The sequence below is a fragment of the Podarcis melisellensis genome (genome assembly GCF_964234715.1).
Source record: "Podarcis melisellensis genome assembly, chromosome: 9".
NCBI lineage: Eukaryota > Metazoa > Chordata > Lepidosauria > Squamata > Lacertidae > Podarcis > Podarcis melisellensis.
Window position 1 is genome coordinate 49,241,824 of NC_138541.1, and position 17,315 is coordinate 49,259,138.

Consider the following 17,315-nt stretch of genomic DNA (forward strand, 5'->3'; position numbering starts at 1 on the left):
TAAGATGTGAATCTATGTGTTAGTCAGTACTTAGGAAATACATTTTTTAAAAGATAAAGCTGACAACACGGTTTTTTTTTATTTTTTTGCCTGTTCATGGATTAATTGCACCCGGAAAGCTTGCTGTCATTAATTCATTAATAAAGTAGTCATCTTACAAAAGTTTCTTTAATAATTAGTTTCAGTTTAATTTTGTATATAGTCTACTTTTTCCATCGCAGTTTAAGTAACTTTTTCCATATTTACATTTCATCTCTGTTTTATGAACTGAGATAAAATTGTAGTCCCATAGTTCTTACTTAGTTTTACTTTCCTCTCAGATTTCTTTTTGCAAAATCAGATGACTTTTTCATTTCATTTCATTTAAATTATCAGTATTTTGAGTAAGAAATGAAATTCTAAAATTAAAAGTGGACTATTGAGCTGGAAGGCAACTTCAAAGCTAGAAAAAAATAGAGTAATGGATATTTCACAACAAAAATTCTAGTTTTTGAAGCCCAAATCACTCCACTTCAAAATATACCTGAACCTTCTTCCTTTTTGCCCCTTTAGCATTATCTTATTTCCACCTTATGAAATGAGCAACTGGATTAGTTTAGATCAGTTACGCTGTCTTGGAGAGGCTTGAGGGAGAATTGGAAATGCATCCACTATATCTCTTGTGTAAATTAGGTTTTTGATCGTTTTGATGAGGGATAATTGCTTAAACATGACAGTTAATTTGTGTTTTGTATTCCTGCATAGAAGCTTCAGAGAAGTATGTTATCCTGGATATTGCTGACTTTAGTTTAAATTTTCTTGACTTTATACTACTAGAGGCACTATATCTAACTACAGGAGCTTCCATGTTTTACAGTGCACTAATGCAGCAATCTGTGAGGAGAAATAGTTTTCCATTTTTTAAAAAAAGTGTGATTGATAGGAATGATCCACCAAAGTTTTCAGCACTATACCTCCCACCGAAGTCAATGGAATTTAAAAGTACGGTACTGAACTTTGACTGGCTCATTCCCAATTATGTGTGTGCGTGTGTGTGACATCCAGAGCCATGTGAGCAAACTTCCACTCACACAGCAGGGCTGCAGGGGGAAGAAAGTTGCTTTAGCATTGATATCCATTTTGCGGCTCAAAGGACAGTCCCTTAGACCTTTCTGAATCTTTGCCATAGGTATAAAGTACAGTCTTTCTTTTTAATCCAGTTTTTATAGGCTTTTAAACAATATATTTTAAATAATAGTGTTAACTGTTCATTCCATATTGCTTTCCTGTAAATTATCACAATGGTAATTGTAAAAGATATAATTTGGAACTTAGATCAAAAGCAGAGAGTATGTGAATGCTAAATCTTCATAGAACATCAAGCCTGTCTGGGCACACTTTACTGTAGTGTTACAGCCTAATTCTTACCTGTCTTTGTGATAATAAGTGAAGGATCTGGGAAACAAATTATAGCAAGCCCAAGTATTTTGTTCCCAGGAAAGCCCAACAAAAAGCTTTCCTTTGCAGCAGTTTGTGTACAAACAGTTCATTTGAGGTGGAGATGGAAGTGTAGTATGCTGCTTTTATACACACACACACACACACACACAGAGAGAGAGAGATCATTTGAGGTGGGGATGGAAGTGTAGTATGCTGCATATATATATATATATATATATATATATATATATATATATATATGCTTTCGTAGATTTTCACGGGTACAGGAATGCAGGTTTTGGTGTCCTCGGGTGTCTTCCCGTGTAAAAGTTGGGGTGTCTAGGCGACGTTTCGACGAGGTCTCACTCGTCATCTTCAGGCTGGTGCTTTCGGCTTCTTGTTACTGGAACAGAGCAGGATCTCAGTGTTTGAGTTCCTATAAATACTGTTGAGGGGGTGTGGTGTATAGCCTCCAATGTTCTGGGCAGAGAGGAAGTTCCCAGGCTAGTGTGCCTTTTCTTCTTTTGTTCCTTAATTACTTGAGGGATATCTTGAGTGATTTCTTGAGTGATATCCTGAGTACCACTTAGGTGGGTCATTAGGTGTGGATTAGTTGCTAAAGTCTTTGTGTCTTGACCTCTTGAACTTTGTGAAGAGTTTTTCTGAGAAGATGGCTGTACTGCACTTAGTTGTGCTCTGGCTTGGCTTCGTGTATAGGGGCGAGCTGTGGTTTTGTGGCCTGTGTCAGCCAGATCTGTGTAGGGATTGCAGGGGGGTGCAGCATCCGGAGGTGCCACCATGGTTTGGCTACTGGATGGTGTCTGTAATTTATCTGTGGAGAGGGTCTGGGTTTGGGTCTGGTGTGGTTGATTGGTGATGGCGTTCTGTGTGCCTCTGGATCTGGTGTCAGTTTTTGTGGGGAGGGCTAATTTCCAGATGTCTGGCAAGCGGGATGTGTCGTCACGCTTGTTCATGTTGTGAGGGTGTTTCTCTATCTCGATGGCTTCCATGATTATTCTCTTGTGGTGATGTTCCATGTTAAAGAGCAATTTGGAATCTGCAAAATTAATTTCGTGTCCTGTTTCTTTCATGTGTTGGAAAAGAGAGGAAGTTTTTTCTTCTTTTTTGACGGCATTCTTGTGTTCTGCGATACGTGCATTTATTCGTCTGTTTGTTTGTCCAATGTACGTGGCTGGGCAGACTTTGCAGGGTATTTCATAGACCCCTTGGTTTTTCAACTGGATTTTATCCTTGGGGTTTCTGAGGATATTGGCTATTTTTTGGTTGGTGCAAAAGGCTGTTTTGATATTGTGTTTATGGAGGATTTTGCTAATTTTATCTGTAGTGCCCTTGATATAAGGAAGGAGGGCCATGCCATTGTTTTCTTCTGTGTCTTGGTTTTTGGGGGGTGTTTCTTTTTGGATTAGCTTCGTAACCCTGTTTTGCTGGTATCCATTGGCAATTAACACATTTGAGAGATTCTGTAACTCAGTTGTCAAGTGGTCTTTGTCAGCCAGGCGTTTGGTTCTGGAGATGAGAGTCTTGGCTACGGAGTTTATTTGTGCAGGGTGGTGGTGTGATTGTGCATGTAAGTAGCGGTTGGTGTGTGTTTTTTTCCGGTAGATAGTGTGTCCTAGGGAGCCATCAGGTTTTTTGTAGATTAGGACGTCAAGGAAGGGAAGTTGGTTGTTGGCTTCTATTTCCATAGTGAATTGTATTTTGGGGTGTAGGCTGTTGAGATGTGTGAGGAAGCTATCCAGTTTTTCCTTCCCGTGTGGCCAAATTACAAAGGTGTCGTCAACATATCTGAGCCAAAGTTTGGGTTTGTGTTCTGACTTGTCTAAAGCATTGGTTTCAAAGTGTTCCATGTACAGGTTTGCGATGACCGGTGAGAGGGGTGATCCCATAGGTGCTCCTTCTATCTGTTTGTATCTTTGTCCATTGTGGATGAAGTACGTGTTGGTTAGGCAGTGGTTGGTCAGGTCCAAGATGTATTCGGGGGGATTGTATTTGTTTTGAATGGCTGTCAAGGCTTCATTAATGGGCACTTGTGTGAAGAGAGATACAACATCGAAGCTCACAAGTAGGTCATTAGGATGTAGGTTTTGCTTCTTTATTGTTTCTATGAACTGGAAGGAGTTTGGAACGTGTGAAGAGATGGATTCTGCATAGGGCTGAAGTTGCTTGGCGAGAAATTTAGCGAGATTTTGTAGAGGTGAGCCTATGGAGCTGACTATTGGTCTGAGTGGTGTTCCTTCTTTGTGTATCTTGGGGAGGCCGTAGAGTTTGGGGCATCTGGATGATTTTTCTCTGGGGATGATTCTTAGCTGGATTTCTTCACTGATAGGAGAGGCTTTTATTTTGGATTTGGTGGTTTTTTCCAGATAGGTGGTGGGATCTGTTTTTATAGGTTGGTAGGTAGGATCTTGGAGTAGATTTGATAGTTTTGCTTGGTAGTCCGATGTGTTCATCACAACAGTGGCATTACCTTTGTCTGCTGGGAGAATGATTATGTTGTTGTCTTTCCTCAGGTTGGTGAGTGCTTTCTGTTATTTGTGTAAATTGCTTCTGGGTGGTTTGCTGGAGCAGAGGATGTTGGTGACTTCAAGTCTGATTTTATTGGCTTCATCTGGGTTGATTTTGGTTAGGCTAGCTTCGACTCCGCATATGATGTTTTCCGTGGGGATGCGTCTCGGGGCGACTGCAAAGTTGAAACCTTTGGAGAGTACTTTGGTTTCAGTTGTGGTGAGGATCCTGTCTGATATGTTATGTACTGTTTGTTTCATGGGTTGTTGTGGAGGGTGGCTGGGCTTCTGGCGTTTCTCTAGTTTGTGGAGTTTGTTGGTGTGTGTGTCTGTCTTATGTGAGGTCTCCGTTTCAGCTCTCCAGACGGCTAGTTGTTTGCATTTGTCCCAGAGTGCAGGGTGGATTTTGTTACAGAGTTTGAGGTGAAGAGTGAGCAGATCTTTGTTGGTTTGGTTTAGTAGGTATCTTTTCTTGTGTAGTTCGTTTCTGATTAGGGATAGTTCAGTTCGTTTCAGGATCCTTTCGGTAGCTGGGGTTTTAGAATGGAATTTAAGTTGGAAGCATGTGGGAATTAAGTTGTTGTCTCGGCAGTTGCGTAGGAACAAGAGATCACATAAGATGGTGGCTCTTCGGACTTCTAGTTTCTCGTAGGTTCTTGTCAGCTGGAAGGTTTCCTCCCCGTAGAGGTGAGATATTTGCTTTCGTAGATTTTCACGGGTACAGGAATGCAGGTTTTGGTGTCCTCGGGTGTCTTCCCGTGTAAAAGTTGGGGTGTCTAGGCGACGTTTCGACGAGGTCTCACTCGTCATCTTCAGGCTGGTGCTTTCGGCTTCTTGTTACTGGAACAGAGCAGGATCTCAGTGTTTGAGTTCCTATAAATACTGTTGAGGGGGTGTGGTGTATAGCCTCCAATGTTCTGGGCAGAGAGGAAGTTCCCAGGCTAGTGTGCCTTTTCTTCTTTTGTTCCTTAATTACTTGAGGGATATCTTGAGTGATTTCTTGAGTGATATCCTGAGTACCACTTAGGTGGGTCATTAGGTGTGGATTAGTTGCTAAAGTCTTTGTGTCTTGACCTCTTGAACTTTGTGAAGAGTTTTTCTGAGAAGATGGCTGTACTGCACTTAGTTGTGCTCTGGCTTGGCTTCGTGTATAGGGGCGAGCTGTGGTTTTGTGGCCTGTGTCAGCCAGATCTGTGTAGGGATTGCAGGGGGGTGCAGCATCCGGAGGTGCCACCATGGTTTGGCTACTGGATGGTGTCTGTAATTTATCTGTGGAGAGGGTCTGGGTTTGGGTCTGGTGTGGTTGATTGGTGATGGCGTTCTGTGTGCCTCTGGATCTGGTGTCAGTTTTTGTGGGGAGGGCTAATTTCCAGATGTCTGGCAAGCGGGATGTGTCGTCACGCTTGTTCATGTTGTGAGGGTGTTTCTCTATCTCGATGGCTTCCATGATTATTCTCTTGTGGTGATGTTCCATGTTAAAGAGCAATTTGGAATCTGCAAAATTTGAACACTTTGAAACCAATGCTTTAGACAAGTCAGAACACAAACCCAAACTTTGGCTCAGATATGTTGACGACACCTTTGTAATTTGGCCACACGGGAAGGAAAAACTGGATAGCTTCCTCACACATCTCAACAGCCTACACCCCAAAATACAATTCACTATGGAAATAGAAGCCAACAACCAACTTCCCTTCCTTGACGTCCTAATCTACAAAAAACCTGATGGCTCCCTAGGACACACTATCTACCGGAAAAAAACACACACCAACCGCTACTTACATGCACAATCACACCACCACCCTGCACAAATAAACTCCGTAGCCAAGACTCTCATCTCCAGAACCAAACGCCTGGCTGACAAAGACCACTTGACAACTGAGTTACAGAATCTCTCAAATGTGTTAATTGCCAATGGATACCAGCAAAACAGGGTTACGAAGCTAATCCAAAAAGAAACACCCCCCAAAAACCAAGACACAGAAGAAAACAATGGCATGGCCCTCCTTCCTTATATCAAGGGCACTACAGATAAAATTAGCAAAATCCTCCATAAACACAATATCAAAACAGCCTTTTGCACCAACCAAAAAATAGCCAATATCCTCAGAAACCCCAAGGATAAAATCCAGTTGGAAAACCAAGGGGTCTATGAAATACCCTGCAAAGTCTGCCCAGCCACGTACATTGGACAAACAAACAGACGAATAAATGCACGTATCGCAGAACACAAGAATGCCGTCAAAAAAGAAGAAAAAACTTCCTCTCTTTTCCAACACATGAAAGAAACAGGACACGAAATTAATTTTGCAGATTCCAAATTGCTCTTTAACATGGAACATCACCACAAGAGAATAATCATGGAAGCCATCGAGATAGAGAAACACCCTCACAACATGAACAAGCGTGACGACACATCCCGCTTGCCAGACATCCGGAAACTAGCCCTCCCCACAAAAACTGACACCAGATCCAGAGGCACACAGAACGCCATCACCAATCAACCACACCAGACCCAAACCCAGACCCTCTCCACAGATAAATTACAGACACCATCCAGTAGCCAAACCATGGTGGCACCTCCGGATGCTGCACCCCCCTGCAATCCCTACACAGATCTGGCTGACACAGGCCACAAAACCACAGCTCGCCCCTATACACGAAGCCAAGCCAGAGCACAACTAAGTGCAGTACAGCCATCTTCTCAGAAAAACTCTTCACAAAGTTCAAGAGGTCAAGACACAAAGACTTTAGCAACTAATCCACACCTAATGACCCACCTAAGTGGTACTCAGGATATCACTCAAGAAATCACTCAAGATATCCCTCAAGTAATTAAGGAACAAAAGAAGAAAAGGCACACTAGCCTGGGAACTTCCTCTCTGCCCAGAACATTGGAGGCTATACACCACACCCCCTCAACAGTATTTATAGGAACTCAAACACTGAGATCCTGCTCTGTTCCAGTAACAAGAAGCCGAAAGCACCAGCCTGAAGATGACGAGTGAGACCTCGTCGAAACGTCGCCTAGACACCCCAACCTTTACACGGGAAGACACCCGAGGACACCAAAACCTGCATATATATATATATATATATATATATATGCTTTCGTAGATTTTCACGGGTACAGGAATGCAGGTTTTGGTGTCCTCGGGTGTCTTCCCGTGTAAAAGTTGGGGTGTCTAGGCGACGTTTCGACGAGGTCTCACTCGTCATCTTCAGGCTGGTGCTTTCGGCTTCTTGTTACTGGAACAGAGCAGGATCTCAGTGTTTGAGTTCCTATAAATACTGTTGAGGGGGTGTGGTGTATAGCCTCCAATGTTCTGGGCAGAGAGGAAGTTCTACCTACCGGAAAGTTCTATCTACCGGAAGTTCTATCTACCGGAAAAAAACACACACCAACCGCTACTTACATGCACAATCACACCACCACCCTGCACAAATAAACTCCGTAGCCAAGACTCTCATCTCCAGAACCAAACGCCTGGCTGACAAAGACCACTTGACAACTGAGTTACAGAATCTCTCAAATGTGTTAATTGCCAATGGATACCAGCAAAACAGGGTTACGAAGCTAATCCAAAAAGAAACACCCCCCAAAAACCAAGACACAGAAGAAAACAATGGCATGGCCCTCCTTCCTTATATCAAGGGCACTACAGATAAAATTAGCAAAATCCTCCATAAACACAATATCAAAACAGCCTTTTGCACCAACCAAAAAATAGCCAATATCCTCAGAAACCCCAAGGATAAAATCCAGTTGGAAAACCAAGGGGTCTATGAAATACCCTGCAAAGTCTGCCCAGCCACGTACATTGGACAAACAAACAGACGAATAAATGCACGTATCGCAGAACACAAGAATGCCGTCAAAAAAGAAGAAAAAACTTCCTCTCTTTTCCAACACATGAAAGAAACAGGACACGAAATTAATTTTGCAGATTCCAAATTGCTCTTTAACATGGAACATCACCACAAGAGAATAATCATGGAAGCCATCGAGATAGAGAAACACCCTCACAACATGAACAAGCGTGACGACACATCCCGCTTGCCAGACATCTGGAAATTAGCCCTCCCCACAAAAACTGACACCAGATCCAGAGGCACACAGAACGCCATCACCAATCAACCACACCAGACCCAAACCCAGACCCTCTCCACAGATAAATTACAGACACCATCCAGTAGCCAAACCATGGTGGCACCTCCGGATGCTGCACCCCCCTGCAATCCCTACACAGATCTGGCTGACACAGGCCACAAAACCACAGCTCGCCCCTATACACGAAGCCAAGCCAGAGCACAACTAAGTGCAGTACAGCCATCTTCTCAGAAAAACTCTTCACAAAGTTCAAGAGGTCAAGACACAAAGACTTTAGCAACTAATCCACACCTAATGACCCACCTAAGTGGTACTCAGGATATCACTCAAGAAATCACTCAAGATATCCCTCAAGTAATTAAGGAACAAAAGAAGAAAAGGCACACTAGCCTGGGAACTTCCTCTCTGCCCAGAACATTGGAGGCTATACACCACACCCCCTCAACAGTATTTATAGGAACTCAAACACTGAGATCCTGCTCTGTTCCAGTAACAAGAAGCCGAAAGCACCAGCCTGAAGATGACGAGTGAGACCTCGTCGAAACGTCGCCTAGACACCCCAACTTTTACACGGGAAGACACCCGAGGACACCAAAACCTGCATATATATATATATATATATATATATATATATATATATATATATGCTATATATATATATATATATATATATATATATATATATATATATATATATATATATATATGCTTTCGTAGATTTTCACGAAATCTATGAAAAGGGATATATATATCCCTTTTCAGGTTCTAAATAGTCCTAGACTATGAACAGTTGTTTTATTTTTATAAAGAACTTTTTTTATAAATAACTTAATTTTTTATAAATAATTTCTCAGATGCAGTTAAAACATGACTTCGTATTTCACATGCAAATTGTTTCTTTTGCATATATTCCTTGTCTCCTGGTTTTAATGCCATGCTAATTTCAGTGTTAATTGCTTCACTCTTACTATGCCTACATGTCCCAGTGTGATCTAGTTTTGTTTTTGCCTAATTTGCCCATTTCTTTAACAAGCAAAACATTGTGGATATAATTAAGTATGTAAGATGTTGCATTTCAAACACTGCAGTCTATATTTCAGAGACTCTAACATGTTCGCCTGAATCACATAACCCTCCACACTCACTATAGGATGATTCAAATTTGCTACCAGATAATCAAGACTCCTGCCACTGGTAAAGTGAAAATGAATAGTGCCTGGAGCAATTCTAATATAGTATTAGTTGTAACCCAGCTATAAAGTCAAACTTCCCTAGCCTTGACTTTATTTAGAGCACATCTAGCACACGAAACAGAAAGTGCCTGTTCCTGCTTAAAGATGGTAAAGTCTTCGCTTAATTTAAATGTAGACTAAAATGATGCAAGTACAGTATGCAGTTAGCTGAGCTTCGTATTATTCGAGGTTAAATGCAGGCTGTTAAAAAGGCACATTAGTGTACCTCTCGCTTTCCTAGCTTTAACATTTCTGGAATGCTTGAAGTATAGACACATACTGCTTCTTGAGAGACAGACTCCTGCAAATCTGTCTCCATTTACTCTTGTTAGAATTGAATCAGTACAATTGATAAGAAATGTCAGACAATAATGTGCCTGGTTAAACAGACCATCTGCTTGTTTCATAGCATTAACATTTATGCTTAGTACATTTGAAGAACTGTGTTTTGGGAGCCTGGTGGTCTCTGTTGTTAGAAGTCTGTGGGGGAAAATACACTACACACAATCTCCCAAGTTGTTTCCCCCCCTCATGATTAAACTTAATTATCAGTGAAGGTTGTTCTTTTCTGTTTTCCTCCGAATCAGTATGAAATCCCTATTTTCACAGTTCCTCCGCATGAAATACTATAACCTTTAATATATTCTGCTACTGCTATTTGTATGTGCATATCATACAGAAATCTGTCTGGGGTCTGTACAGAGGATCTGGAAGCTATTTGTCACATTACTGTATTATTTTTTTTAAAAAATGTCTTCTTATTTAAAGAAAAAGGTAGTAGTCCTCCAGACTTAAAAAACACACACATGCACAGCAAAGCTTTATGCTTCTCATGTCACACTGTGTGAAGCAGCCTGTAGTGTAGATGATGGAGATTTAAAAAACCCCAGAAACTAACAAGGAGAAGAACGAATTGAATGGAAAGGATAAAAATCACCTCTATTCCAAATATTCTCATTTCCATCCATTTGTATTTTATTTTTCACTCTAAGCATCATCCATGCCTGGTACACAGGAAACACTTATTCACTTATTTTCTCTAGCTGTTCATTCCTTGGTGGGAAAAATTCTTCTTGTTTTCACACTCTTTCCCATTCATCTGCTCTCTTCATGGCATTACTAACTTGCCTTCTTTCCCTTAGTGAGTCCTACCTTCAAGAGCCTGACTTTTATTCTGGCTGATGTTGCTTACCACCCAAGCCTGAGGCCCATCCCTTGTCCCTTCAGTAGCTCATTTCACACACACACACACACACACACAACCATCACAGAATATCCTGCTTCAAGCACATCCCCATCCTGGAGACAATACATCAGGTGTGGATCTCACCGGGAACTTAGTAAGTTTGTTCCTAATTTCTGGTTGGGTCTGCCAAAACAGGGAATTGTTAAAAATCAGAAATATATGGCTTGTGAGCTGCATCACTTTGATGGGCCACAAATTGGAAAACCATTTTGATTTTTAGAGAGACTTCGAAAACTCTTCTTCTTCTTCTTCTTCTTCTTCTTCTTCTTCTTCTTCTTCTTCTCCTCCTCCTCCTCCTCCTCCTCCTCCTCCTCCTCCTCCTCCACCTCCTCCTCCTCCTCTTCCATTTAGTTTTCTTTTTCTTCCACCTTTCCTGTCCAAAGAAGATTGACCTTGATAGGCATGAAGATTTTGTGTTTCTTCCAGTGCAGCACAATACATAAAGCACTTCACAATAACATCAGAATGAAGTGCAATAAGATAATACATAATAAAATATGATAGCAACATTCTAAGACAACTCATTATCAATTTATTTCAGAACATTTCAGAAAAATATAAAAAATAGACTCAACACTTCAATAGGCCCACACAAAATCTCTCATTAATAAATTTAACATGACATTGGTTCTAAATAATCCACTAACAGTTCAATAATATATCAACCCAAACTAAACAACAATAAGACAATAGTATGGAGCAAACTATAAAATCTAATTTCAAACAATTCATTTCAAATCGAATTAGCAAAGCTTATAAACAGAGCAAGCTGAAGTCTGGCTGGGAAACTGTGCTGCACAGATCACACTGGCCAGCGCAGAAGGTGAGGAATAATTGTGTTTGCATGCTTGTTTTGTTTATTTGTTTGCTTGCTTGCTTGCTGTGGTACTTCTATGCTTTTTGCAATTGAGGAGCCTAAGGATCAGGCTTTTTGAGAGTCACAGACTTTCAGTTCAGCAGCATGTTGTCCCAAAATGCCCTGTTCCCACTAGCTGCCCTAGCAGTGTCCTGAGTGCTTGAATTGAAGTGAACCTGACTTACATCAATCATACAACCTTGGAGTGCTGAAATAATTTGCAGACCTAAAGGGCAGCACCCTCTGCATTCAGCTGGGGGTGATTAAGAGCCATTGAAAGGCTACATTCTCTGCCTTTCAGGGAACATATCACAGTAATGGGATACTTGGATGCATCCATTGGCCAGTGAAAAAGCAGCTTGGGAGAGATTGTTTCCTCCCTCCTTGCCAGAAATAAAGAAACTGCTTTTTGACTTGGAATTGCAAAAACAAGGAGAAATGACATTCTGGCCTCATTGACCAGGCAAAAGAACAAGAGCCACCAAATTCTACTCAGGCAGAAACACTAGAAGGGAAGATCAGCCTGGTCCAAACTGGAAATCAATGCTTACAGCTTCGTGCTGCTTTTTGGCACTGAAGAACTGATAGGTTTTTGTTTGTTTTTGCTTCTGCTCCCCTTCCATTGTGCATCTTGTTCTCCCTACCCCTCCATGAAACTCACTAGGTGATCGTGGACCAGTCACTCACTCTCAGCCTAACCTACCCCAGGGACGTTATTGTGAGGATAAAATGGGGAGAAGGAGAACTGTGTATGCCACCTTGATCTTCTTGGAGGAAAGATGGAATACAGATGCAATTAATAATTATAATTATATAAAAACAGCAGGGGGCAGTGAATCGCAAGAGAGGCGCCAGCAAAAATCAAGATGCGGGGAAAACTGTGAAGCCAGCCAATGCCTCTACATAGCTTCATCCTTATTTCAGACATCATGATGTATTGATATATTGCGATGTTTAGCTGGTGATTTATCGTGATGTTGAAAACCAGATATTGTCCAGCCATACTGATCGCCTCTACATAGTTCCATCCTTATTTCAGATACAGTGGTACCTCTGGAAACGAATGGGATCCATTCCGGAGCCCCGTTCGTATCTAGAAGCAAACGTAACTAGCAATGGCACATCTGCACACGCACACGTCACTTTTCTCCGCTTCTGAGCATGCGTGTGATGTCATTTTGAGCGTCTGCACATGCGCAAGCGACGAAACCCGGAAGTAACGCGCTCCATTACTTCTGGGTTGCCGCGGAGTGCAACTTGAACGCGCTCAACCCGAAGCACATTCAACCCGAGGTATGACTGTATTGTGATATATTGGTATATCACAATGTTTAGCTGGTGATATATCACAATGTTGAAAACCAGATATTGCCCAGCCCTAATTGTAAAGTGATTCTTTGCCAGTTAAGTTTTATTTCTGAAAAACATGGACGGTTAGAGTTAATTCATTTTTTTACTAGTTCTATTAGTCTAGGATTCAGCATAATAAATCCAGTTAGATTTTTGTAACATTTAACATTTGTTTCAAAATGTTAATTAACCTCAGCAAAAAATGTAAAGCTTTGGTTTGATGGATAGAAAGCTGGATGAGAATTGTTTGGACAAGTATTTTACTACTGAGATGCAAAGGAACTTGGCACATAGTTAATTGTTCTTTGATCAAAGACATTAATATATTCCTAAGGTACGTCTTGCCACATGGAATGCCAGTTATTGCTGATGTGTGATGGCATGTGATATTTTCAAGTAGGAAAGATCGGCAAGTCAGAACATTTAAAAAAAATATACCACCACCTGCACTGAGGTTTTCACATATGCTTCTTTGTTAGAAATGTTGTCTTAGTAAAATGTTAAGATGTCACTTCTGTAAAAAAAATAATTTATGTATGTAAAATGATACATACTTCAGGAGCCTCAGCAGTCTGTCCCATCTGTATTGAGCTATGAAGCAACCAGTGTTTTAAATTCTCCTCCCCAAGGCATTGGACCCTGGAAGATTCTAAACATGTATCAAAAGGAGGAGTGGTGCAGTTTTTATGATTCTGATTAGTTGTGGTTAGGGAGATCTACTGAGACTGGCATGCTTGCACAGGTAATGAAGATATGGGAATCAGATGTGATGCGACACTTTTTCTGGTCTTCTGTGTTTCAGACAGAGGCAATTATGAGGCATTTACCCCAACACAGAACTGAATTCAGCATGATGTTGTGATTTATTTAGCTAGTTAGCTGTTTGCTAGCCACATACTAAAATAAAGATGCTTATCTGCATGACTTAACAATTATGGCCCCAAAAGGAGCAGTAATACTACTGTAATGTTTTTAATACCCCAAAAGTAGGAATACTTTTCCCACCTTCTTACAGTAGCAGTACTTCATTCTCTACTGGAAACACCTATCCAGCCCTAGTAGAATGAAGTTGACTCATTTTGAATCCAAAGTGTCACAAATGAATATATCAGAATAAAATTTATTACAATATCCCAGATTGGGACTAGGGTACTTAAAGGATTTCCCTTTCCCACATGATATTGCATGCCTACTTAGACAATTTTTGGAGGTACTGCTCAATCTGACGTCACCATTGTAGTTGATGGGAAGTTGGCCCCAGTTTATTCTACACTAGTCAGATTTTATCTGGAGTAATGTGTCTGGGTTTTGGTGACACATTTTAAGAAAGAGAGACAAATTGGAGAAGGTTCAGAAAGGGGCATTGGAGATGGTTGCTAGTGTAGAAAACAAGTTCCATGAGGAAAATCTAAGGAACTGGTATTTGTCACCTGGAAAAGAGAAGATGAAATTCATGACAGTACTTTTTAAAGATCTGAAGGTCTATCACATAGAAGAAAGCAAAGACTTGTTCCTTAAATTACGAATGGGTGAATTTCAGTTGAATGTTAGACAAAAGACAGTAAGATCAATCCAACAAAGTAGCCAATTATTACCTAGGATGGACTAGGATCTCTGGAAGACCCTTCTAACACACATAATTCTGTGAGGCCGTTTTTGATAGCAACACCCAGACTCTGCTTGTTCCCTTATCTGATGGTGTTTCACTGTTCTTATGGGATTGAATTACAGTGGTACATCGGGTTACATAAGCTTCAGGTTACAGACTCCGCTAACCCAGAAATAGTACCTCGGGTTAAGAACTTTGCTGCAGGATGAGAACAGAAATCATGGTCCGGCGGCATGGTGGCAGCAGGAGGCCCCATTAGCTAAAGTGGTGCTTCAGGTTAAGAACAGTTTCAGGTTAAGAACGGACCTCCGGAATGAATTAAGTACTTAACCTGAGGTACCACTGTAATCATCCCCTTTGTTATTTTAGCAGTTTTCCTTGTAACTAGTTTTAGTACCTATTATATTGACTGAATTTTGACATGTCACTTTAGTTTGCTGGTAGCTGTGTTAAGGTACTCTTTATGGTGTGATAAAGCTATTTTAATTTAAACCTCATGCCCTCAAAGTATCTTTTGATTTTTGATTTGAGGGACAATCGTTTTTGCACTTAGGCTTAAATTAAAAGTCCGCTGAATTTAACTTATTCATTTCACTATCTTTAAGGTCACTGTGGAAACTGAAAGTTTGTTCAACAACTGTTTAATAAGGAAATCCTGAATAACTGTGGTGGCTTGTGAAATGGTCACTTCAGAGGTGTCCTTATAAAATACAATTTGTAAATTTGCAAGTGACAAATTAACATCTAGATTTGGGGGAGGGGAGTGTCAACAGCTTTAATGATTATATTGGTGAACAAAGTTTTAACTTTTAAAGACTTCTAGACTGTATTCAGTTATCAAATATATGCTACATATTCAAATGGAAAATGAAATATAGCTCTGGAAAAGATGAGAGAGAGAGAGAGAGAGAGAGAGAGAGAGAGAGAGAGAGAGAGAGAGAGAACTCTTTTGGATTCTGTTATGCTGAAAGTTCCAGTTTATTACTTTAAGAAACATGTTTCTAATTAAGTATTTGAGTGACTATAAACTGTGTTTTAACATTTTACAAGTAAATGCAGACTTGTAATTTACCCAAAAGTAACTGAATACCTCCTTAATAAACCACAGAATTAACTACAGAAATAATTTGTTGCTAGGACTGGGCTTTTTTAAAAAACAAAAACGAAAAAACTATCAGGTTGAATTGTTTGCAATTTTGTTTCTTTTTGGGATTTTTGTAATGAATGAAAAACATGTTATATCCTTAAATTTAATACACATGCTGTTAATCTCGACATCTTGGTCTGCAAAACATTCCAGGGCTCTGCTGCTTCCAAAGAATCTTTGTTCCGGCCAAATTGGGCTCAGGAGTCCTTAGTACATTTCCAAGATTTGTAACCTTTGAGCTCAAATGAGCAGGTAATGTGGATTCTCTACTGGGAACACAGCACTGACACTTGTTGTAATTTGTTGCAGCTGGTCCTTGTCCTTGCTTTCCCCCTGCATCAAGAAAATGGTGCCTTAGCAAAGAAATGCTAGTCCATCCTTTCCAAAATTTACTGTTCAAAAATTTGAGGAAGCACTTCATTGCCTTTGAATACATATTCATTCATGAATCCATGTTTCCCAGGGACAACTTTCTGAGTCTTCACTTGTTGAAAAATTACATACTGGTTTCAAAATGTCAGGGTTTCGCCCTGTCAGTTCAGTATGCTGATTGTCTCTGTCCTCTATAATGTGTAGCCAATGTAGTGTTTTGGACTATGACTCCCATAAACCCCTGCCAGTATGGCCAATAGCCAGGGATTTTTGGAGTAGTGGTTCACAACATCTGGAGGGCAGCACATTGACTATCTCTACTGTGCAGCTTTTGGTTTGTCATTTGGGGAAAGCAATCCTTGTTCCCTTCTTAGCATCTGAAGAGGGTGTTCGGTTAGGGAGAAGCTAAGCTAGATCAAATTTGCTCTGTTGATAAAATGAATTAGGGTGAGGAATAGAGAAGGTAGTGGTATTCAGGAAAGGTCCCTGCCTTGTCCCTCCTAACTGCTCACCAAACTTGACAGATATTTTCATAGTAATTAATATAAGCCAAAAGCTACTTAACTGGGCCCACATTTCTGCCATCATAGTACTAGACTTGATCATGTTAAATCACAAAAATATGAGGTTTGTTTTAAAGTTCCCAAAATATTTTGTTTGAAATCTTCAGTGATTGATTATGTTACAGTATGCCTGCTCAAAATGAATTGGCTATTATTTGGATGACAAAAGATAATCTGTCCATTTTATGATTTATTTGGTGTGTTTTTTAAATGCAGAGGGTTGCTATCATTCGGTGTTCTTTATAAAATCACTCCAAAATACTTTTAAAATGAGTAAGATGTTAATATGAGCAAAAATCATCTTAATCTCTTGGACTTGTTTTCATGAGAATACCCTGGTGACTGTGTACCAGATTTCATCCAGGGCTCTTCAGATGCAGCTTTCGAAAAAGGATTCCTAGGCCAGTTAGGTGCAAAAATGGTTGAAATACTTGCATACTTTGGCATTTCATCAAGTCTTTAATATTTCACTAAGTTTTCAATATTAATATTATCCCCACTTAAGGTAAAGTTGCTTTCTTTTGAGCTACATTTCACTTTTCTCTCTGTTGTTGCAACCAAAAAAGTTCTCAGATTACTTCATTCATGTAAAGGTTTAGTTTATAACACTGGGCAACAATTTGTTACTTTTTGAATGTTGTCTACATTTCTACAACTGATTTAGGGTATTTTTGCACCGCTGAATCAGGAAATGGCATCTGTTTCTCTCCATCAGGTCAGGTTTACTGTAAACTGAATGGTGGGCATTGATAAAGGTAAGTACACGTAAATTGCATGTTGCTTCACCATTTTTCAAACTTCAGGGCTTGAACTTCCGTTTCTTGGAACTCCTGGAATGCTCAGCGGCAGGGAGGTCTCTCTTCAGAGTCTCAACAGCAGTCAGCC

At 40.4% G+C, this 17,315-nt stretch overlaps 3 protein-coding genes across 10 annotated transcripts in view; 2 read left to right on the forward strand and 1 right to left on the reverse strand.

The window, feature by feature from the left end:
• The window catches only part of TENM3 (teneurin transmembrane protein 3), a 1,264,289-nt gene that overhangs the window by 928,151 nt on the left and 318,823 nt on the right, over positions 1-17,315 (forward strand). The gene's annotated exons all lie outside the window — the stretch shown is intronic.
• LOC309377262 (uncharacterized protein) lies at positions 1,240-5,573 on the reverse strand (the record flags this gene model as incomplete). Its single annotated transcript, XM_081924250.1, has 3 exons — positions 5,524-5,573; positions 2,057-4,177; positions 1,240-1,265 (listed from the first exon to the last, which is right to left on the reverse strand). Exons 2-3 carry the CDS (start codon positions 3,888-3,890, stop codon positions 1,240-1,242), a joined length of 1,860 nt encoding a protein of 619 aa, XP_081780376.1. The 5' UTR covers positions 3,891-4,177; positions 5,524-5,573.
• LOC309377263 (uncharacterized protein) lies at positions 5,417-10,976 on the forward strand (the record flags this gene model as incomplete). The annotated part of the gene is made up of 3 exons (XM_081924251.1): positions 5,417-6,517; positions 7,504-8,268; positions 10,917-10,976. The coding sequence occupies 3 exons, from the start codon at positions 5,417-5,419 to the stop codon at positions 10,974-10,976; spliced, it is 1,926 nt and encodes a 641-aa protein (XP_081780377.1).